We start from the raw sequence: 25359 nt of genomic DNA on the forward strand, positions 1-25359 counted from the left end.
TTGTAACCCCCCCCCCCCCCCCCCTCTTTTCTCTTACGCACATTCTATCCTTGGCATTGGTGAATAATCAACTCTATGCTAATCATAAATCTCCCTGTTCTACTTTCTTGTTTTTTAACCTTTTTTTTTTCCACTCAGTGGCAGCAGAATCCAACACCCCAATTTGGTTTGAGCCTGTTTCAGTGGCTAAATCTAGAAGAATTGTCTCAGTTGCTAAGTATGTGAGTGCTTCGATGTTTTCAATTACCTATGTCCTATCATCAATTAATACCAACAGTGCTTTCTAGGTCAGCCCCTTTGTTTTTCTTTGTGAATCAAACTTCGTAATATTTTGTTGTGCATCAGAAATTAGCCAGATCAGTGTTACTGGCTGCTTTCTATTTCGAAATCATTATCCTTTTTGGATACCTGAGGAAGGATCTACTTTCTAGAATGAGTAGGACATAGATGGCGTCATTCTGATCAGTAAGTTGGGTAGGATACATTGCAAGTTCTGCTCCACTTCAACCTTGATATATTGCTCATGTTTAATTTACCTTTCAATGGAAGCTAATCTCTGTAACTTCTAAATTAAGGCTACCCTCAACTTATGTGTCCGCAACCTTTTAAAATAATACCAGTTTATTGTCTCATTTCAATTAAAGGGCTGATCATACTTGATGAGTGAAACAGTAATTTAATACCTTAGAGCAGAAAGAATTGTTAGAGAAACTTCTTGAATTTGCAATAGCTCTATTATTCATCACACATTGAACCCCAAACTGATTTGGAAACTTTTACAGGTAACTTTTGCTTCACCTAATGAAGATGAGCTTATCGCCATGGCTAATGCTTTATCTCATGAAAATATGTTTCGTCAAATTGAAAGGGATTCCAACAGTAGGTGTTCAGTTGAGTCTTTGTTCCAATTTTTGAAACCGGCAATCCTGGTTTTGCTAGAGAAGGGTATCAAGATAGTTGCTGTGACCCTTGGTGCAGATGGTGTGCTCTTATGTTCTAGAGGACCAAACGTAGTGAGATTTAGTTTGGATAGAACCAAAAAATATGGATTCAGTGGACAGTTATATGATAACGTGGTGTCCAGCTGTCCTTCAAGTAGATTTTCTAGTGCTCTGCAGATTGAGAGAAGTTCTCATCTTTTTTCTGTGCATTTTCCTGCACTTCCTGCATCAGCTGTGAGGCTTACGGGAGCTGGTGACTGCTTGGTTGGTGGTACGCTTGCTTCTCTCTGTTCAGGTTTAGATATTATGCAGAGCATTGCAGTCGGTATAGCTGCAGCCAAATTTGCTGTGGAGGGAGAGGCGAATGTGCCTTCAGAATTTAGTTTGGCCACTATTACAGGTATGCTTTTTAAGCTGAATCATTTTGTCATGGTAAATTTTTTCGTAAAAGGAATCGAACAAATATTTATTATCATCTTATGACTTTCTAATAGCAATCATTATCAAAATTATTCTGAAGATAGATGGTATTGCCACTTATGTTATCCAAGGCATAATAATTTTCAAACATTTAGAAGTTAGAACAATCATTCCAAATGCCAAGGAAACTATCCGCATATATTTCATCAGTGAAAGGTTGAAGACTTTCCTATGACCATCTCTAATGGGCATTCCTTTGCTAGTGCAAGCCTAGTGCAGATGGTCAATCTGACCAATAACCTCAACTTTTTTTTGTGAAGCTAGTGAGGCAAGCACTAATTTATGTTGCTAGATTTACTGTAAACTGTGAAGTCAGCTAGACAAGCATCAATTTATGTTGCCACTTGTAACACTAATTGGTGTCAATTAGTACCTCTTGCAGCACAAATTGGTGCCACTTGTAGCACCAATTAATGCCTCTTGTCTTTTATCATGGATGCTTGCCTATAAATAAGCAATGCATCCAAGCTTATTTTGTACATCATAAGAGAGTAAGAAGATAGTAATCTCATAAAGTTGTGAGGTATTTATGAGATAGTAAGGTGTTTTCTTTTAGTAATGAAGAAATTTCAGTTGTTCTTCTATTAGTAAAAAGAGGTTGTAATTCTCATATTACTCAGTAAAATCTGCCTATACTTGCCTGTGAACGTAGTTAAATTTGGGTGAACCACGTAAATTCTTCTCTCATTTCTCATTTTATCCTATCCCTTGTTTTTTATTTTGTCCAGTTTGCATGCCAGTATTCTAATAGTGGTATCAGAGTATTCCTGGTTGGTATTGTTAACACACGAAAGTTATTCGTGTATACGTTTACTATTCACATCTACGACATTATTCACTTAAATGGCATTATTCATCCATACGGTACTGTTCACTTATGTTACTGTTAGCGTATATAGAAAGTCAGTGCGGTGATTAAACACAGTCTAGGAAGTTCTATTTAAGGTGATTGAGTTTGAAGCGGGACTGTTTGTGACCCCTTCAATTTTTCCTTGGAATTTTCTTAGTGAAGTATTATTCACACGATATTATTTTTGTATATGTTGCAGATTAGTGAAACGGCTGTCGCATGTATGCGGCATCTTGACAATCTTTATTATTTTTCACGTGGGGCTTAAAAATAGGTTATGACAATGATGATAGCTGAATAGATTACAATAAATAAAATAGCAGCAAAGTACGAGATTAAGAGGTTCAAGGGGAGCAATTTTTCACTGTGAAAAATGAGAATCAAGGCAATTTGAATGAAGTATAATTGCTTGGCAACAATTGAGGAACGATTGCGGAGATCACTGATAATGCAAAATGAAATGAGATAGATAACAATTCTATTGCTAACATATATTTAACATTAGCTGATGAAGTATTATCAAGTATGGTGGAAAAGAAAACAGTTAAGGAGATATGAGATACTTCTAACAAAGCTATACGAGTCTAAGTCTTTACACAATAAGATTTTCTTAAAGCAGAAGTTTATACTATTTGAATGGCGGAAATCATGTCGGTGCCTAATCACATCAACACAGTAAGAACTTTGTTTTCATAACTCACTACGTTGGGCCAACAAATAGAGAAAAATGAACGTGTAAAACTTCTACTTTAAAGTCTTTTTGATTCGTATGATCAGCTCATTATCAACTTAACCACTAATATCCTCTCAAACTATTTAGTCTTTGATGATATTGCAGTCGCTATTTTGAAAGAAAAAACTAAGTGTAAAAACAAAGGAGATAAAAATAGTTCAAACCAAGCAGAGGCGTTAATGTCAAGAGGAAGATCAATGGAGCGTGGCTCTAGTGGGAGTCAAAGGCAGGGGAGGTCCAAATCAATAAGAAGACTATAAAATGCTACAACTATGGTAGAAAATGAAATTTTAAAAAGGATTGTTGGTTTAAAAAGGGTATAGAAAATATTGCATAGTCATCAAAATCTCAAGAATGTGTTGTAAGCACCTCAGAAGATGGGGAGGTTTTATATAGTGAAGCAGCGACAATCTCTATATATAGAAAAGAGCTCACTGAGGTTTGGTTAGTGGATTCAGGAGCAACATGGAGAATGATTATAATCGAGTTTGGTTTCATACATATAAACTCATCTCTGAAAGCTTAGTGTTCATGGATAATGATCATGCTTTAGAGATTGCTGGCATTGACACCATCAAATTGAAAATGTATGATGGCTCAATTTGTGCTATTTCAAGAATGCGATATGTGAAAGGTTTAAAGAAGAATATTTTGTTTGTGGGACAATTTGATAGTCTTGGCTGTAAGATTCGGACTAGATAATGGAATCAGAAAATTTTTTAAAGAAGCGTTGATGATTTTAAAGGCAAGAAAGATAGTTGCAAACTTGTCTGTGTTAATGAGAGAGACACATTATAAAACAGAGGTATCAATTACATCAGCTAGTCCTACATAAGATAAGACGATGATGTTACATAAAAAACCATGCCATATGTCTGAGAAAGGTTTGAAAATTCTCTTTGATGAGAAGTTACTTCCTAGACTTACAAATGTTACTTTACCTTTTTATAAGCATTATGTTACAAGTAAACAACACAGGTTAAAGTTTGACATATCAACAATTAACAGTAAATGCATCTTAGACCTGATTCATTTTGATGTTTGACAAACACCGATTGTATCATTGGGAGGAGCAAGATACTTTATATCATTTATAGATGACTTCTCTAGTAAATGTTAGGTGTATCCAAGAAGAAGGAAGGCAGATGTGCTTGTAGTCTTTAAAATCTTCAAAGCACGGATAGAACTTGAATCTGAAAAGAAAATCAAGTATTTGAGGATTTACAATGGAGAAGAATATACTAGTGATGAATTTGATAACTTTTATCAACATAAAGGTTTTTAAAGATAGTTTACAACAACATATACTCCACAACAAAATGGAGTGGCAGAACGGATGAACAGAACTCTATTAGAAAGAACAAAAGCAATGTTGAATATTGCAAGTCTGGGAAAGTCATTCTGGGTAGAAGCAGTCAATACTGCATGTTATGTGATAAATCTATCTCTGTCAACTGCAATTTAGCTAAAGACATTGATGGAGATGTGGACCGGAAAGTTAATTGATTATTCTTGATTGTATATATTTGAAAGTCTTGTGTACGTGATGTACAATACTCAAGAAGCCAGGAAGCTGAATTCAAAATCCAGAAAATTTGTATTCTTAGGATATGCTGATGAAATGAAGCGGTATCGCTTGTGGGATCCCACTGCCTACAAGGCAGTCATCAGCAGAGGTCATATTTGCAGAAGATAAAATGCAAATGGAAAAACATAATAGCCTTTTAAAGGAGACTATAGCAGTCCAGATGAAAAATACTCAGAATCATACTTTTTCTAAAGCTACATCAGAGCACGAAGAACAAGAACAAATAGAGTCTGAAACTCCTAAAGTTTGACGGTTGGACTCGTGAAAGAAAAACATCGGCTTGACACTCAGAATATGTTATCGGCTTTACACTCAGAATATGTTACTGAAAGCAACATTGCATACTGTCTTCTAACAGAGGATAAAGAGTCATTAACTTTTCATGGGGTTATCGAAAGCATGAATATATCTCTGTGGATGACAGCAATGCAAAAGGAGATTGAAACTTTTCATAAGAATAACACTTGGGATCTTGTTCCGCTACTACAAGGAAGGAATGTCATTGGCAATAAATGGGTTTACAAGATAAAGCTTGATGGAAATGATTAAGTGGAGCGGTATCGTGCAAGATTGATGATAAAATGATATGCTTAGAAAGAAGGAATAGACTTTAATGAAATATTTTTCCCAGTAGTACGACTTGCTACAATCAGAGTAGTCTTGACAATGTGTGTTATATTTAATCTTCAATTAGAGGAGTTAGATGTAAAAATTGTATTTCTTTATGGAGAACTTGAAGAAATTTATATGCTTCAACGAGGGGGTTTTGCTAAAATAAAAAAGGAGAACTTGGTTTGCAGGTTGAACAAATCTCTATACGGTCTCAAACAGGCATTGAGGTGTTGGTATAAGAGATTTGATTCCTTCAAAATTAGTTTTGGGTACAACAGACTCAGTTCAAATCATTATACGTATTGCAAGAAGTTTGAAGAAGATGTTTTCATCATTTTATTGTACGTGGATGACATGTTGGTAATAGGCCCCAACAAAAATCGAGCTAAGAATTAAAGGCATAATTGGCTAGGGAATTTGATATGAAAGACTTAGAACCAGCAAACAAGATTCTAGAGATGTAAATTCACCGAGACAGAAATAAGAGGAGGATTTGGCTTTCTTAGAAGAATTATTTGAAAAAGATCTTACGACACTATAACATGTAAGATTATAAGCCAATTTCCACCTTACTTCCTATTAATTTTAAATTATTTTCAAGTATGTTTTTTAGCAATGAAGCAAAGAGGATGAAGATGTTTCGAGTACCGTTTGCATCAGTAGTGGGAAGTTAAATGTTTGCCAAAATATATATAAGACCAGACATTGTATAAGCAGTGAGAATAGTTAGTCGATACATGACAAATTCTAGTAGAGAGCATTGGAATATTATTAAGAAGTTCTTGAGATAAATTAAGGGTACCTTAAATGTAGCATTATGTTATGAAGGATTAGAATTTACTGTTAGAAGTCATTTGATTTTGCTGGTGACTTTGAGAAAAGAAAATCCACTACAAGATATATGTTCATAATTGCAGGAGGAGCTATGAGATGGGTCTCTAAATTTCAGATTGTTGTAGCGTTATCTACAATAAAAGCTGAGTATATGGCAACCATTCAAGCTTGTAAAGAAACGATATGGATGAAGAAACTTATGGAGAAGTTCGGGTATAAACAAGAGAAGATTTTTTTGTATTGTGATGGTCAGAGTGTTTTGTATTTTGCAAGGAATCCAGCGTTTCATTCAAAAACAAAACACATAAATGTTCAATATCACTTTCGTGAAATGATGTAAAGTTGAAGTGTGGATTTTCAAAAGGTTCACACAAAGAAAAACCCAATAGATGCTTTAACCAAACCAGTCAACACTAACAAAAACATACGGTGCAGGTCCTCTTATGGCGTAATTGAAACGTAAGCAGCATGAAGATAACAAGTATATAAATGATAAAAGAATCACAAATGATCAAGTATGAAGACTTGATTAAATCATCAAAGTCTTCAAGTACGAGAATGTGAAGCCAGCTAGGCAAGCACTAATTTGTGTTGCCACTTACAACACTAATTGGTGCCACATGTAGTGCCAATTAGTGCCTCTTGTCTTTTTGTATGGATGCTTGCCTATAAATAGGAATGTATCTAATCTTATTTTATACATCATAAAGGAGCAAGAATAGAGAGAGAAGAGTAATTCCATAAAGTTGTGAGATATTTGTGAGAGGGCAAGTGATGTGATTTCTCTTAGTAATAGAGAGATTTTAGTTGTTCTCTTATTAGTAGAGAGGTTGCAGCTCTTACATTACTTCGTAAAATTCTTCTATACTTGCTCGTGAATGAAGCCAAATTTAGGTAAACCACATAAATTCTTATGTCTTATTTCTCATGTTATTCTATCCCGTACTTTTTATCTTGTCAGGTTTGCATACCAGTATCCTAACTACTATTTCACGAACAAAGTGATATTGAACATCTATGTTTTTGGATCTTGAATGAAACGCTGGATCCCTTGCAATATGCAAAGTATTCTAACTATCACAATACAAAAGAATCTTTTCTTGTTTGTGCCCGAGCTTCTCTATAAGTTTGTTCATCTATATTGCTTCTTTACAAGCTTGTTTAGCTGCTATTTATTTATTTGCTGTTGTGGATAACGTTGCAACAGTCTGATGTTTAGAGACCCAGCTCATAGCTCCTATTGCAATTATGAACACATAGCTATTAGGATATTAACATGCAAACCTGATAAGATAAAAAGCAAGGGATATGATAAAATGAGAAATGATACATAAGAATTTACGTGGTTCACCTAAATTTGGCTACGTCAATGGGCAAGTATAGAAGGATTTTACTAAATAATGTGGGAATTACAGTCTCTACTAATTGGAGAACAACTGAAAAATCTTTATTACTAGGAGAAAATATCTCACTTACTCTCTCATAAATACCTCACAACTTTGTAAAATTACTCTCCTTTATCATTCACTTACTCTCTCATAAATACCTCATAACTTTATAAAATTACTCTCCTTTATCCTATGATGTACAAAATAAGCTTTGATGTATTGTCTATTTATAGGCAATCATCCATGCAAAACGATAAGAGGCACTAATTGGTGCTACAAGTGGCACTAATTAGTGTTGTAAGTGACACTAATTGACACCAATTAGTGCTGCAATGGCAACACAAATTAGTGCATACCTAGCTAGCTTCACATTCTCCCCCTTGAAGACTTTGATGATTTAATCAAGTCTCTACACTTGATCATTTGTGTATTTATTATCTTTATATTGTTTACGTTTCAATTAAGCTATAAGAGGATTTGCATCATATATACTTGTCAATGTTAACTGGTTTAGTTATAGCATCTATTGAGTTTTTTTGTGTGAACTTTCTGAAAATCCACCACTTCGCGAACAAAGTGATATTAAATATCTATGTGTTTTGTTCTTGAATGAAACGTTGGATTCCTTGCAATATACAAAACACTCTAATTATCACAATACAAAATAATCTTTTCTTGTTTGTGCCCGAGCTCCTTTATAAGTTTCTCAATCCATATTGCTTATTTATAAGCTTGTGTAGTTGTTATATACTCAGCTTCTGTTATGGATAATGCTAGAACAGTCTGAGTTTAGAGACTCAGCTCACAACTTCTCTTGCAATTATGAACATATAGCTTGTAGTGGATTTTCTTTTCTCAAGGTGACCAGCAAAATCTGAATCAACATAACCTCTAATAGTAAATTCTAATTCTTTATAATATAATGTGGCATCTAAGGTACCTTTGATGTATCTTAAGATCCTCTTAATAGTATTTCAATGCTCTCTACCAAAATTTGTCATGTATCGACTAACTACTCTCACTACTTGTGTAATGTCTGATCTTGTACATATCATGACAAATATTAAACTTTCAACTACTGATGCATATGGTACTTGAGACATCTTTAATCTCTTTGATATGATCAACACCTTTGCCTCATGATGTGTTTCTCTCATTAACACATGTAAGTTTGCAACTATCTTTCTTGGCTTTAAAACTATCAGCGCTTATTTGACAATTTTCATGACTGCATTGTCCGTTTGAATCTTACAGCAAAGATTATCAAATTATCCTACAGATAAAAGATTTTTTTAAGCCTTTCACATGTCACATTTCCAAAATAGAGTGAATTGAGCCATAATACATGTTCATTGTGATGGTGTTAATGTTAGCAATCTCTAAAGCATGATCATTACCAATGAATAATGAGCCTTTAAAGATGAGTTCAGATGTATGATACCAATCTTGATTAGGAATCATATGTCATGTTGCTCCTGAATCTTTTAATCAAATCTCAGTGAGCTTTTTTTACCTGTAGAGACTGTTATTACTTCACTATATAAAACTTCTCCATCTTCTGAAATGCTTACAACACATCCTTGAGGTTTTGATGACTCTAAAGTGTTTTCTATACCCTTTTTAAACCAAAAATCCTTTTTGAAGTGTCTTTTTATGCCATAGTTATAGTATTTCACATTCTTACTTCTTGATTTGGACATTCTCTGCATTTGACTCCTATTAGAGTCACACCTCGTTGATCTTCCTCTTGACATCAACAACACTTTTACCTGGTTTGAACTGTTTTTTTTTTTGCCTATTTTTTTCTTCCAAGATAGCGGCTGCAACATCATCAAAGACTAAATAGTCTAAAAGGATATTATTGGTTAAGTTGATAATGAACTCATCATATAAATTAGAAAGACTTTGAAGTAGAAGCTCTGCACATTCATTTTTCTCTATTTGTTGACCCAATGTAGTGAATTGTGAAAATAGAGTTCTTATTGTGTTGATGTAGTCAGTCACGAACGTGGTTTCTGCCCTTTTGAAGGGTATAAAGTCTCTGCTTTAATAAAATCTTATTATACAAAGATTTAGACTCGTATAACCTTGTTAGAGTATCTTATATCTCTTTAGTTGTTTTCTTTTTTGCCACACGTGATAATACTTTATCAATTAATGCTAAATATATGTTAGCAATAGCATTGCCATCCATCTCATTCCATTTCGCATTATCAGTGATCTCCACTGGTTGATCCCTAATTGCTGCCAAGCAATTGTCTTTCCTTAAGATTGCCTTGATTCTCATTTTTTACAGTAAGAAATTGCTCCTCTTGAACCTCTCAATATCGTACTTTGTTGTCATTTTATTCACCATGATTTATTCAGCTATCATCATTTCATTGATCTACAACATATACATAAATAGTATCGTGTGAATAATACTTCACTAAGTTCCAACGAAAGATTGGAGTGATCACAAACGGTTCTACTTAAAACTCAATCTTTTTAGACTGAACTTTCTAGATTGTATTTAATCACCGCACTAACTTTCTATATACACCAACAGTAACATATCTGAACAGTACCGTATTGATGAATATTGTCGAACAGTAACATATGTGAACAGTACCGTATTGATGAATATTGTTGTAAATGTGAATAGTAACCATATAGACGAATAACTTTCCTGTGTTAACAATACCAACCAGAAATGTTTTAATATAATTGTTAGGATACTGACATGCAAATCCGACAAAATAAAAAGTAAGGGATAGAATAAAATGAGACATAAGAATTTATATGGTTCACCCAAATTTGACTATGTCTACGGGCAAGTATAACAAGATTTTACTAAGTAATGTGAGAATTATAATCTCTTCGCTAACAGGAGAATAATTGAAACCTCTCTATTACTAGGAAAAAACACCTTACTTACTCTTTTATAAATATCTCACAACTTTGTAAAATTACTCTTATGATATATAAAATAAGCTTGGATGCATTGCCTATTTATATGCAAGTATCCATGTAAAAAGACAAGAAACATTAATTGGTGTTACAAGTGGCACCAATTAGTGCTACAATGTCATTAATTGACATTAATTAGTGTTGTAAGTGGCATCACAAATTAGTGTTTGTCTAGTTGGTTTCATATGCTCTCACTTGAAGACTTTGATGATTTAATCAAGTCTTTACACTTAATCATTTGTGATTTTTCTATTCTCTGTGTACTTGTCATCTTTATGCTGCTTACGTTTCTATTAGGTCATAAGAGGATCTGTACTATATGTACTTGTCACTGTTAATTGGTTTGGTCATAACATTTGCTGGGTTTTTCTTTGTGTGAACCTTCTGAAAATTCACATTTCCACTTTCCACCACTTCGTGAATGAGGTAACATTGAACATCTATGTGTTTTGTTCCTGAATGAAACACTGGATTCCTTGCAATATGCAAAACACTTTGACTATCACAATCCAAAAGAATTTTTTCTTGTTTGTGCCTGAGCTTATCCATGAGTTTTTTCATTCATATTACTTTTTTACAAGCTTGTGTAGCGATCATATACTCAGATTTTGTTGTGGATAATGCTACAACAATCTGAAGTTTAAAAACCTAAATCACAGCTCCTCCTACAATTATGAATATATAGCCTGTAGTGGATTTTCTTTTCTCAAGTTACCAGTAAAATCTGAATCAACATAACCTCTAACAGTAAATTTTGATCCTTCATAACATAATGCGGCTACTTGCAGCACTAATTGGGGCCACTTGTAGCACCAATTAGCGTCTTTTATTTTTTTGCATGGATGCTTGTCTATAAATAGACAATGAATCCAAGCTTATTTTGTACATTATAAGAGAGCAAGAAGAGAAAAAGAAAAAAGTGTAATTTCACAAAGTTGTAAGGTATTTGTGAGAGAGTAAATGAGGTATTTTCTACTAATAATAGAGAGATTTCGGTTATTCTCCTATTAGTAGAGAGATGTTGTAATTTTCACATTACTTAATAAAATTCTTTTATACTTACCTGTAGATGTTGCCAAATATGAGTGAACTATATAAATTTTTATTTCTTATTTCTCATTTTATCATATTCCTTGTGTTTTATATTTTGCCGAGTTTGCATGCTAGTATTCTAATAACTTTTATCTTTATGAAGAATATCTTGAATCAAATTATCTCATTAAGCTATAAGTAGTGATTTTCTTGACTCTCCAGGTGTAGAGTTTCTTGAATCTAAAAAAAAAAAGTGATTTTCTTGCATTTTTTTTGTGTGCAGATGACGCCAGGTCCATATATTTTGCTGCCAAAATTCTGTTTCATCAATCAATGCTTTAATCCATGTGATAGATACTGTTGTATGTTGAAAAATCACAAAGTCGAAGCAGTGAACCACTCAGATTTTTGTAAATCAACCTGGAATTGAAGCTTCAGCATGCCCTACACAGTAAGGGCACCTTTCTAAGAATGATGTCAATCTCTCTTCTGCCAATTGTATTCATGTTCTGAGTTGTTGATCAGGTAGTGATAGGAAATCAGCTAAATCATTCGAGTGTCAATTCTTGCTTGATTTGTATGAAGGGAACCACATTGCTTGTCCAACCTTGCATGGACGCCAACTCTTTGTAATGCCAAAGTGAAACGTTTCTGTCTTCTTTTCATATTGGTTTGAAGATGGAAATCTAATGAAAAAACCACCTTCCCTGCTTATATAGCTATCTAAGTGCCAAGCCCATCAGCTATCAGTAATGTAAATTTTACTGAAATCACTTTCAGAAGAATCTCAAGCACTGAATAAGTGGATTCTACTGGTGGATTTTATAAATTCAAAGATTAAAATCCGTGGTTGTCAGACCGTTTAATAGCTTGGGTTTCTGAACTGTAGAGTCAATTCGAGTCAACTCTAAAACAATGTTGTTCCACTGTAGTGATATTTTAGTTTTTTTTTTAAATGAAATTATATTTTAAACAAAAAATAAAAATAAAATAAAATGATATTATTTTAAATAAAAATTAAAAAAATCATTAGAGTTAATTTTATTGTCTTATTTGATCAGTTAAGTTACGAGTTGACTGTTCAATTTACATGGAAAAAAAAACTTGGTTTAGGGTCTTATTTATTTGCTGGAAAATAGTTTTTTTTTGAAAAGTGAATTATGATAAAGTGAATTATTTTTTGATATTTAGTAATATAATATAAAATAAGTTAAGAAATATTTTTGAATGTTTAGTTATATAATAGAAAATGAGTTACAAAATAACTTATTAATGTTTTATTTTTTTTCAAGTTTATTAAAATAACGAGGAATAAATCTTACAAATTAAAAAGTTGAATAAAAATGAAATTGAAAAAAATATAATTTTATAAATTATTTCAAATAAAATAAATAATAATCAAAATAATAAAGATCAAATCTAACAAACAAAAAAAACTAATAGATGAAGAAATTAAAATAAGAATAATAATTATTTCATAAATTATTTTAAATAAAATAAATAACAATCAAAAAAATGAGGATCAAATTTAATACATAAAATTTTTTGAATTAAAAATAATAATTAAAGAAAAGCAAATAAAAATTATAAAAATAAAAACCAAAGTTAATATAAAAATTAAATTATACGGAATAAAATTTAAAAAATAAACAAAATATAAATAGTAATCAAAAGTTTGATAATCAAATTTGATATAATCAACAAATAATATAACATTTCTAAATTTTTCACAACTTTTGAAAATATTTTTTACCCAAAATAAAAAAAATATTTTCTTGAAAATCAAATTAAATTTTTTTACTGAAAAATATTTTATATCAACTAATTTTCTAATAATAAATAAATATGAAAACGTTTGAAAGTAATTTTAAAAAATATTTTTTTATTAAACCAACATCCCTATATCAAATTTTAGATATTGGATAAGCCTAATTTAATAATTATATTCAAATTCACCAAAGAATTATTTAATTTCAAGGATTAAAATACTTGAGGAATTGATTTCAAAAAAAATATTGTGGTAAGATTAGCATTGCTCAACCACATCAATGAAAATCGGCCGATATGTTTATGCCCAAAACATCACATAAACATACAAGCCAAACAAGATCTTCCTGGCCAAACTATCTAGGTGGTGGTCAAGTGGTAAAAATTTGAGATTAAGAGGTTTGCTCCTTTTGTGATCTCAGGTTCGAATCCTTGGTTGCTTATATGATGGCCACTGGAGACTTACATGGCGCATAAGCTGGCCCGGACACCCATGTTAATCTAAAAAAAAAAAATCTCCCTACCCATTGGAGCCCGGAGAACCCTACATTGTTACCCTCTTGCTTGTAATGAACAACATGTCAGTTTTCCTACACGACACCTAATTCGCAATTGGACAACTTGTGTCCCTCAGTTGTAGGAGAAGCTATCGTTTTCCCCTTCTTAAGCCTCACTCTCCAAACTGTTCAAAATCGCTCCTGCAATTCTGTTCACGCATTGTTTGCTTAGATGTATCTCAGTAAATGAGGTCCTTAAAGGATGGACTGATACGCCATGTCCGATCCATAAAGTCTGGTTTCACACTACCAATCTTAACCTCAAATCAACTTGTTCATTTATACTCTAAGCATTGCCTTATAAATGAAGCCCAGAAACTGTTCGATGAAATGCCTCAAAGAAACACTTACTCCTGGAACACTATAATATCTGCCCACATAAAATCCCAAAACTTAGCACAAGCAAAATCTATTTTTGATTCTGCTTCTGTTAGGGATTTGGTCACTTATAATTCTATGTTATCGGGTTATGGTACTGTGGATGGATATGAAAGAAATGCCCTTGAATTGTTTGTTGAAATGCAAAGTAAAAGAAATGAGATTGAGATTGATGATCTTACTATTACAAGCATGGTTAACTTGTTTGCTAAGTTATGTAATTCGTGTTATGGGAGACAATTGCATTCATATATGGTGAAAACCGGTAATGATAGAAGTGGGTTTGTTGTGAGTTCTTTGATTGACATGTATTCTAAATGTGGGTGTTTTAAAGAGGCTTGTCAGGTATTTAAAGGTTGTGAAAGAGAAGGAGGTTTTGATTTGGTCTCAAAGAATGCGATGGTGGCAGCGTATTGTAGAGAAGGGGATATGGAAATGGCTTTGAGGTTGTTTTGGAGGGAAAGTGAGTTGAATGATTCGGTGTCATGGAATACATTGATTTCGGGTTATGTTCAAAATGGTTATCCAGTGGAGGCACTGAAGTTGTTTGTGTGTATGGGGGAGAATGGTGTTAAATGGAATGAACATACTTTTGGTAGTGTTTTAAATGCTTGTGCTTATTTAAGGAACTTGAAGATTGGCAAGGAAATGCATGCTTGGATTTTGAAGAATGGACTGGGTTCGAGTGTTTTTGTAGGAAGTGGCATTGTTGATGTTTACTGCAAGTGTGGGAATATGAAGTATGCCGAGTCATTGCATTTGACAAGGGGGGTAAGAAGTTCCTTTTCCATCACTTCAATGGTTGTGGGGTATTCGTCACAAGGAAACATGGTGGAAGCTTGTAGGCTTTTTGATTCTTTGAAAGAGAAGAATTCTATTGCTTGGGCTGCATTATTTAGTGGTTATGTCAAATTGAAGCAATGTGAAGCTTTTTTTGAACATCTACGAGAGTATATAGCCAAGGAAGCTGCGATTCCTTATGCTTCGATCCTTATCAGTGCATTTAACGTGTGTGCATTCCAAGCTGCCCTTGGTCCTGGGAAGCAAATCCATGGTTATGTATTCAGAATGGGGATTGAAATGGACATGAAGACGACTACAGCTATGATTGATATGTACTCAAAATGTGGAAGTATACCATACGCAGAAAAACTGTTCCTGAAAGTTATTGAAAGAGATTTAGTCCTTTACAATGTTATGCTTGCTGGTTATGCTCATCACGGGCATGAGATTAAAGCTATAAGTTTGTTTCAGGAAATGTTGGAGAGAGGAGTTGGACCAGATGCCGTTACTTTTGTTGCACTTCTGTCAGCTTGCCGTCACCGTGGATTGGTTGATTTGGGTGAAAAAACATTTTATTCCATGACAGAAGATTATCACATACTGCCTGATACTGATCACTATGCATGCATGATTGATCTTTATGGAAGGGCTAACCAACTAGAAAAGATGGTACTGTTCATGCAAAGAATTCCTATGGAGCATCAGGATGCTGCTGTCGTTGGGGCATTTTTTAATGCATGCAGGCTAAATAAAAACACAGAATTAGCAAAAGAGGCAGAGGAGAAACTGTTAAATATTGAAGGTGATAGTGGAGCTCGTTATGTGCAGTTGGCTAATGTTTATGCTGCAGAAGGGAACTGGGCTGAGATGGGGAGGATTAGGAGGGAGATGAGAGGAAAGGAGGCCAAGAAGTTTGCTGGTTGCAGCTGGGTATACTTGGATAATGGAGTCCATTCATTTACCTCTGGTGATAGAACCCATACAAAAGCAGAGTCTATCTATTCGATGCTGGAGTTCTTGATGGCTGAATTATATGAAATCGCTGGGGCATTCCGTTAGATAACGTTTTGAATGTTGGCATGCCAACATGGTTCAAAAGCTTGCACAGCCTGCAATGAGGATGAGAGTTGGAGACTTTCGAGTAGCCGAAGATGTTTAGCAGGTATATTGAAATATTCAAAAGCTAGTCAGTCTATCGTGAGTGCACTTCATGATTGTCTTTATTGGGAAAGATGAGAAGATCATGTTCTAATTCCAAAGGCCCTTTCTGGTATGTGCATACGGCAGTGTCAGATTTCTCACGTGATGCTTTATCTCCTTAGTGCATTGGTCAACGATGTCTTACGACCAGAGTCATATCAATCTTAATAGTCATGCAAGATTGTTTTGTGCTTCAAAGAACCGTTTTTTTTTTTTTTCAGATACAATAACATGTAGGAGTTTAATTAATTTTGGTGGTTCTAAAACAGGATGAATAACTGAAGCTTTTGAGGAGAACTGTTACTGAAGCCAAAGCAAACATCCAGACAAAGAAATGCTGTAGAGCAAGATGTGTAGAAGCAACCATCGCAACTGTTCTGTTTCTAGGACTCGAAATTCTTCCAAGCCCAAGGTCAATTCTCCCAAGGATTTTGAACAGCACATTTAGGCTATCCTTCCCACATACTGTGTGCATTTTGTAAACTGGAAGTGTGGTAAAATGCTTCGTCAAGGAGTTATGCCACAATTTTAGCATGGTTTCGTAATGCTTCAGCAACACTACCTTGTTTTTTGAGGTTTTTATGCTTCAGTAACACCACCTTGTTTTTTGAGATTTTTATAGATAAATCCTTTGATCTGGCCCAAAATTCTTTCATTAACTGATGTGCCTCCAGAATATCTCGTCTTCCACATTTTTTTATGTGAATGATGAATACCTCAAAGCCAAAGAAGAAGAAAAGGAAGGCAGCTGAAGAGTGATGCTGAGAGCGATAATGAAGAGATTGATAATCCTTTAGACTCTGCTGATCTATCTCTTGAAGCGGGAACCAGTTTTACCGTGATGATTTGGAACAAGTTGTGAATGAAGATGATGACTGACTTGGCTTGTGATGTCGGTTATGCAGATGGGAAACATCTCGACACCATTGATAACAGAGACGGTGAAATTGGGAGTGCAAATGATGGTTTCAGTGGTTTTGACGAACGAAATAGATGACTGGAGGCGCATCCACATTTGCAGGTCGTGAGTACGAGTATTAACTAAACGAATATTAGAGAATTATAATTATATAAATCATTTGTTTCTCTATTAAATAAAATGATTTTTTAACATGATATAATGGTATATATTTACTAAAAAACTAAGTATTAAATAATATAAATTTATATAAATTTTAAATTTAAAACTTTTAAAGAATTATATAAATTATATCTTATAAATTTATCTAAAAATTTAAATTATTGAGTTGGATTAATTTTTTGATATATATTAAAAATTTAATTAAATTAATAGTTTAAATTTTTAGATGAAATAGATGAAATTTTAAGGTATAATTTTTTAATATGAAATTGTTTTTTTTTTTTTAAAGAGAGAGAGAGTAAAAAATAGAACAAGTGTAAATCACGAAAGAAGTAAAAGCCGTCTGAACGAGAACCTCCTTAACAATGCTGGCTTATGTGCTGTTTGGAACCTTCAAAAAGATCATAGTAGTGTTGTTGTATAGCAGTGATTTTTTTTTTTTTGTCCACCTTGGAAATTGAAAACTGATGCTGAGTTATAAGCGAGGTCATGCTTAATTAGGCAAGTTTGGTCGGTGGAGCAAGATAATGACAGAATCGGTACAGCAAGGTATGTATATTGTATACTATTGTTACTCGCCTTTTCTTTTCTTCCTGAATATTATTCCTTCAATCACGCGAATCAATTGACTGGTAGGGAAACTGATATTTTCTTCCTGAATATTATTCCTTCAATCTTTGACTGGTAGGGAAACTGACAAATAGTTGCTCTTCTGGGTTCTCAGAAACGCCATCTCCGTTGTGCTCTGCAGAACCTGAAAATTTTAAGCCTTCTTTTAAATTGTGCCATAGATTTCAACCTTGAATGCTGTTCGGGGAAGTGAAAAAAAAAAGATTAAAGTGTTAGAAAATAATATAAATTATATTTTATAATTTTATTTAATAATTTAAATTTTTATATTAAAATAATTATTTGATATCATATTAAAATTTTAATAAGTAAATGTTGAATTATATTTTAAAAAATATATTAAAAAATAATATAAATTATATTCTAAAACCTTATCTAATAACTTAAACTTCTAAGTTAGGATAGGTTTTTTATATAAAAAATATTTAATAATAAGTTAATTATTATTTTTAGTTTAAAAATATATTATCTTTTTATTTTTTAAAAATTATTTTTAATATTAAAATATTAATATAATTTAAAACTATATAAAAAAATAATTTAAAAAAAATCATCTAAAATACAGTTTGTACAGCCCTTAGACATTGTCTTGTAGTGGGAAAATGAGTTGAAGGGATATTTGTGTAAATTAAAATAATTGGCGTCGCCCGGGCTCGAACCGGAGACCTTCAGTGTGTTAGACTGACGTGATAACCAACTACACCACGACACCTCTTACTTTTTGAATTTACTGTAACTTAATTAGTTCAATTTCATTTTCCTCTTCTGCATTGAATTTCATTCGCGTATACACTCTTGTCTCTGCAAATCGAATTCCATGGATTTTCCAGGAGAGCTAAGAATTCACACTTCTAAACACTTTTCTGCTCTCTAATACTTTCGCAGTCACTGACTTGTATTTATTTGCATCCGCTACTCTCTGTCTCGTTTCAACACTTGATTTTCTCTTAAAGCAGGCTCAAATGATTAACAAATAATGATCAAAATTCACTGTGTCTTTCTATTCTTGTTTGAATGTATAAACCTAATTTGATTTCCCAAAAAAACATGAATTCTCTTGTCTTGTTAAAGAAACACATGTAAGAAAAGAAAAAGAAAAAAAAACCAGGAAAAATTATTAAAGGAGGCGCTGCTGCTGCTGCTCTTTGTTGCTGTCTTTCTTCTAGGTTGGGTTGCGACTGCTTCTTTCACCGCTTACTTCCAACACCGTTGTCCGTACAGCATGGTTATATCTTGTAATTAAGGTTCTTTTAACGTTTTATGTTTTCGTGATGAATGAGTGAATAATATAAATATATGGTGTATGCAACTGTTCTGTTGGGATTTGCCTTTCCAGTTTACTCAACTCTTAAAGCCCTTGAAAAGAAAGATCAAATGGAGCAGCAGCGCTGGCTTCTCTGTTGGGCAGGTTGGTGCTGACCTTCTTTCATATATATATATATATATATATAGCATTCATTTATACAGGTCTTATTTATGTAAGTATGAGTTTTTTTTGAAAAAGTATGAATCTGTTGTTTAATTTTAGTTTATAAATCAATAATTTTTTTTTTTTTGATTGTTTAATTTTAGTTTATAAATCAATAAATTTATATATATATAAATCAGGGTTTTGTAATTACTTGTTGATATAATAAAAAAAAATATGATTTTGTAAATTATGTAGATGAAATTGTTTTTCATGAATCTATGCATTGATATAATATGTATATATGGAGCATGCTTTAATTAAATTTAAATTTCTAGTCTTAGATTTTTCTAAGAATGAAAAAACAAGTTTGATGCTATTGATTTTGAAAATAAAGCAATCATGATGTGCTTAACATGAAGTGATCATGTCAATAAATAGAGTGCTAAGAATGATGATATGATTTATATCTTTGGTAACAATAAAGAATGTTCTTGTCAATAAATAGAGTGCCAAGAATGATGATATGATTTATATCTTTGATAACAATAAAGAATGTTCTAAGAGAAATATCATTGTTGAAAATAGAGGCTTGAGTTTTGCTTGCAACATGCAATTTTAAATTATTAGCAATAAAGAGTTTTTCAGAGGTATTTTGTAAAAATATTTTTCTACACCTATGTCAAATAAAACGATAGTGTCAAGTTTGAAATCTTCTGAAAAAATAAGAGTAATTTTAATCAAATATTTTTTTAAAGATATTTGTGTTAATACATTCAGAAAATCATTTTAAATATGCTCAATACTTGTAAGTGTACGAGGCAATGTATGAGATTCAATGAGTTGATCTTCTGGCTCAGACTTAGTGTCAGACTAGTTTTCAATCTTGAATAGAAGATGTTGTAATATGACAGAGTCTTTTTATTAGGTTTTTAAGATTTGATTAATATGACAGAGTCTTTTTATTAGGTTTGTTTTAAGATTTGTAATTCTGATTTATGAGTCTTGATCTCATAATATAATTCTAGAATGGTGACTATAGTTTTGGATTTCTTTCTGTTAAGAATCTTTGTAAGGTCATAGGTATTAGTGCTAGTAGAGGATAATATAGTGCTGTTTGAAAGGTTATAATGAGGGTGTTTTGGTTAGTTGAAATTTTATAACAGTTTTTCTAAGTAGGTTTTTGAATATGAGGATCATCAAGTTTTTTAATAGCCTCAAGGATGAATTCTTGATCTTGGGTTAGGACGTTAATTTGTTTGGAATTCGTAGAGGCATATGAAGTAACACTAGTAGTTGCTATTTCATCAATTTAAAATTCTTCTTTAGAAGTGTCTAAAGAAGAGTGGTCAATGCTTGTGGCTGTAATATAAAGATTTTTATTTGGTTGATGGTATCTTCATCTATTTGGAGCTCATAAAGTTTGGTATTGATCTTGTAGAAACGGGATGTATGTCCTTTTTGGTTACATTTGTAACAGGTAATATTTTTAGGGTTAAATTTTAGTTTGGGTTTTGACTGGAAAGGTCTGTGGGGTTTGTTAAATTTGTAGGGTTTTTTGTAGTAAGATTGGTTTGGTTTGGGAGAAAATTGTTGTCGGTATTTATAGGCCGATCGTTTGTGAGGCTTTTGGTTTGAATATTTTTTTGGTTAAGAACAGGTTTCATTACAAGAGGGTTTTTTTGTGGAAAGGTCAAACTGGTGACAAAAACTACCAAGTTTTTATCTAGTGCGTTTCATTTCCCACTTTATGTGTTTTTGGAGTTTAAGATCTTGGCAAATCTTAAGACCTTCTTTTTATGTAAAGCTCACAAGTTCACCGTATGTAAACTGGTCATATGGTATGGTTTTGGTTTCAAAGGTATCCTTGATTTTATTTTGAACCTTTTCTATTAAGAGAATCAGTAAGCCTACGAGGAATTTTTCTTTTCAAAAAAGCTGGTTTGAATCTTCTTGAAACATAACACAAGTAAGAAAAGTATCTTTGTACCACTGAAATTGAGTTTTTTGCACCAAAGATTGAAAAAAAATTTAACATTTTTATCTTTCAGATGAAAAAGATCTCCGACAAAATGTAAGGATATGATAAGGATAAGGGTGAGCACAACATCTTGGATGATGTTTCTTGAAGAGTTAATGATAGGTGTTTGGTCTTTATAGATTTGTATAGAGTTTAAAATATATAAGTGGTCTGTTTTAGTAAGATAGTTATCCCACCATCCTTTAAGTTGGTCAGAGAAACCTGTAATAAGAAGTTCAACTATGGTTTTGTCTGAGGTTCCTATTTGGGTTTTGTAGGTATTAGCTATCATGGTCATTTGTTGAAGGGTGTTTAGGATATTATATTCAGACATGTCATCTATGTGCTATTCATAAAAAAAAGATGCATTATATTTATGCTGGTTAATGGCAGTTGGTTTAGTAGATATGGATATGTCTGAAGCAATAATTGTTTTGGGAGCTGGCCATATGAGTTTGTTTAGTTGAAGAGGTTGATTTTGAAAAGTATCTGTAAAGGTTGATATGAGATTATTTTGGAGAGTATTAACTTGATTTGTAGAGAATGAAGGATTGGATTGTTGAGGGGTGTCTGAGACAGTTAAGGTTGTCCGGTCAAAGTTTTATAAATGTAATTTAATGTCTTTAAGAAAATCTATTTGATTTTCTTGAATTTGAGGCTTGGTTTGTTTTAATAACATATATATATATATATATATAATTAAAAAAAATTGCTAATAAAAGGGTTAATGCCAACTTTTTTACTAGTGATGGTGCTGCTGATTCAACTTCACTCTTATTATTAGTATTATTATTTTCATTATTATTATTATTATTATTATTATCATAATAAACTATTATCATTACCATTATTACTAACATTATCATTATCGTTAGTAGTAGTATTAATAATATTATTAGTATCATTATCATTATTACTATAATTATTAAAATAACAAGAATTATAAACTTGTTATGAAGGAAAAAAAACTAAAAACCATAAAGACTATGACAAAAAGGCAAATGAAACAATTAAAAAATCTAAAGAAAATGACCAAATTAAAATAAATATTATTATTATAAAAAAATTATAAGTTTGTTTTGAAAGATAAAATTAAAAACTTTGATAAAAGAGCCAAGAAAAAAAATAAAAACTCAAAAGTAGAATGAAAAAAAAATCATATACAAAAATTAAAATTAAAGGACTAAATTATATATATAAAGAATAATAATGAAATAAGAAACTAAAAGAATGAGGATTGAAATAAAAAAAAAACATATGAGAAATTATAATTGAATGACTATATTGAAAAAAAAAACTTCTATTAACGAAATGAGAATGAAATAAGAAATTAATAGAATGAGGACTAAAATTAAAAATTAAAAAAATAAAGACAAAATAATCCACTTTAGTTGTTAGGAGAGAGAAAAAAAAAAGATAAACGATCATCGATGATAATCTGACCAACACAAGTCTATATGCACCACACTATATAGAAGAGGAGATGAATGCTCATTTAATGAGATGACAAATTACTAGATTTAGCCACCAAGTAATGTTACATATATCACTCACATGTTTACACATTTGGAACAAGAACCAACATATTTCTAAATAAAGAATTGAAAAGAAAAGGTGAAAAATATCAAAGCGCTCTTATGAACCTATTAATTATACAAAATACTCGTGTGAAAATATGAAAATATTTATAAAATAAATTTTTTTTTTAATTTTTCTATGGTTAAAAATGTGTTTTCACTATACACGGATTGTGAAAAAACCATTAACACCTCTACCCAGCAACTCAACAATTTTTTAATCTCGAGGGCAAAGAAGTATTTTTATTGTTAAAAAACTTATGAAAAATCAAGAAAGACCTTGGTCAATAATTATAAATTTTATTGATTGTAGAGATAAAAATACATTTTTACTTTATAAAAGAATGGAAAAGATGCTTTATTTCCTAAACAATCTTTTAATGTCTAATGTACTAGTGGAAAAGACCAACAAACCCTCAATTTTAAAGCTCAAGTTTTTCCCACTCAAGAATAAATAAGTAATTTCATTATAACAATTCATACTAAACTACGTATAAAACTCTCATGCCTTTTAGGTTTTTTTTTAATGTGCATAAAATAAAAAATACTCTTATGACTAAATAATAATAACAAGAAAATTCTTATGAAATTACAACCAAGCGCTTAAAACCAGGGTTAAAAAATTTGAATGAAAAAAATAATAAAGTAATTTAACTATTCATAAAATTATAAAAAAACAAAAATCCCTCTCTAAATAAATAACAATAAAAAAAAATTGTTAGGAAATGATAATCAAGCTTCTAAAACGAAAGCTAACAAATTTGCATAGTAAAGGCATATATCTAATTCAAATGTTAATCATAAAATTAAAATCACCATGGAGTCTCTGCACCAAAAATTCTGATTGTTTACTATATAGTAATTGCACTGTTATTAAAAAATAAAAAGATAATGTTCTCTCCAAACAAATAAAAAATAAATACAATCACACCTCCCAAGTAGAACTTTAAAACACCTTACAAGGCCACAACCATCTTGGCTAGGATGAATAGGAGCTGCGTCATCATCCTAGACAATCCTTGTCATATGTCCATGTTGGAAATTTTGCTCCTCTGGCGGAGCAACTTTTATGGCATTGTATTACAGGTGTGCGAATGTGGCTTTCCCTTACAGATGGTTTTTGTCACAGGATAATAATTTTTCGCTACACCAATAAACCCATGCGGCAGCTTAGTCCCTCGCTAAACTCAGTCTTCCCTCGTCTATCTATTCGTATTTGCCTATTAACTAAGTGTTTCCCTCACCTGAGAGGTTTCCCTATTTTCCCATGTTAAAAGACAAGCGGAATACACAAGTAGAATTACTCTTCACCGAGCATACCGAGAATACAAGAATACCTCTCAACCTTTATTTATCTCATCAATAAAGGATTACACAACGTGTGCTATGCACAGAATTCACATGCTACACCATACATTATTTCATCTCTATGCATTCTATTTTCTATGTATTCTCTCTATACAACAAAGAGTTACAGTTACTATATATAGCCAAATATGTGAGCTGCAGGGCACCCCCCATGATCCCCATATTTCAGGATATAGTGGGGCACTTACTCCCCCATGATCTTTATGATCTTTAGTGGCTCACCCATATCCCTATTTTCCAGGATATAGTGGAGAACTTCCTCCCCTATGTGCTCCATGATTTCAGCAACTTGGAAACACCCCAGTTATGCTCTCACTTTCTGCATGCTTGCCTGGCAACCCCATCTGCCAGCTCTAGCTTCATCTGCTGTTGAATCACCCACATGCCTTGGACAGTCCCTCGTCCAAGTTTTAGATCTTGCCAAGTCAAGCCCCTGACTTGCGTAAGCTGTTGTGCACTACCGAGTGCGCACCCTGGGTACCAAGCTACCAAATCCTGCAATGCCGAATTCGCATTTGCGTGCAGGCCCCCCATGTCTGTGCTGTCAAATTCGCATCTGCGTGTAGGCTGCCCAATCTTGTGTTGCTGAATTCGCCTCTACGTGCAGGCCCCCAATGTCTGTGCCGTCGAATTCACATCTGCGTGTAGGCTACCCAATCTTGTGCTGCTGAATTCGTCTCTGCGTGCAAGCCCCCAATGTTTGCGCTGCTGAATTCGCATTTGCGTGTAGGCTGCCCAACTGTGTGCAGGATGTCAATTCTTGTGCTGCCAAATTCCCATTTAATCTTGTGCTGCTGAATTCGTCTCTGCGTGCAAGCCCCCAATGTTTGCGCTGCTGAATTCGCATTTGCGTGTAGGCTGCCCAACTGTGTGCAGGATGTCAATTCTTGTGCTGCCAAATTCCCATTTGCGCGCAGGTTCCTAGTGTCTGCGCTGCTGAATTCCTTGACAGCCCCAATTCTCACCTGCCTATGCTCCTGACGAGTTTTCCTGTCTTGGCTTGGACATTCCATCGTCAAGCCCATGTTCATCAACATCTGCGTTGCCGCATTTCTCGACAGCCGCATTTCTCGACAGCCTACACCCTTGACGAGTTTCCTTATCTGGCTTGGACATTCTATCGCCAAACCCATATTCCTCAACAATCTGTGCTGCCACATTTCTTAACAGCCCCAGTTCTCGC

The 25359-nt window shown here is 32.9% G+C and overlaps 1 protein-coding gene and 1 non-coding gene across 2 annotated transcripts in view; one reads left to right on the forward strand and one right to left on the reverse strand.

Moving 5' to 3' along the window:
- The window catches only part of LOC105134737 (putative pentatricopeptide repeat-containing protein At3g18840), a 19001-nt gene extending 2233 nt beyond the window's left edge, over positions 1 to 16768 (forward strand). Inside the window, 5 exon segments of the mRNA XM_011039266.1 lie at positions 139 to 221; positions 783 to 1341; positions 11691 to 11754; positions 13923 to 16162; positions 16362 to 16768. Of these exon segments, the coding sequence (XP_011037568.1) occupies positions 139 to 221; positions 783 to 1341; positions 11691 to 11754; positions 13923 to 15951 (2735 nt within the window). The 3' untranslated portion in view covers positions 15952 to 16162; positions 16362 to 16768.
- Positions 16769 to 18441: 1673 nt separating this feature from the next.
- Positions 18442 to 18515, reverse strand: TRNAV-AAC (transfer RNA valine (anticodon AAC)). Its single transcript has one exon. It is a non-coding gene; the product is annotated as a tRNA-Val (tRNA).
- Positions 18516 to 25359: the final 6844 nt, after the last annotated feature.

This window comes from Populus euphratica, unplaced genomic scaffold (assembly GCF_000495115.2).
Source record: "Populus euphratica unplaced genomic scaffold, PopEup_1.0 scaffold91.1, whole genome shotgun sequence".
In the NCBI taxonomy this organism is placed as follows: domain Eukaryota; kingdom Viridiplantae; phylum Streptophyta; class Magnoliopsida; order Malpighiales; family Salicaceae; genus Populus; species Populus euphratica.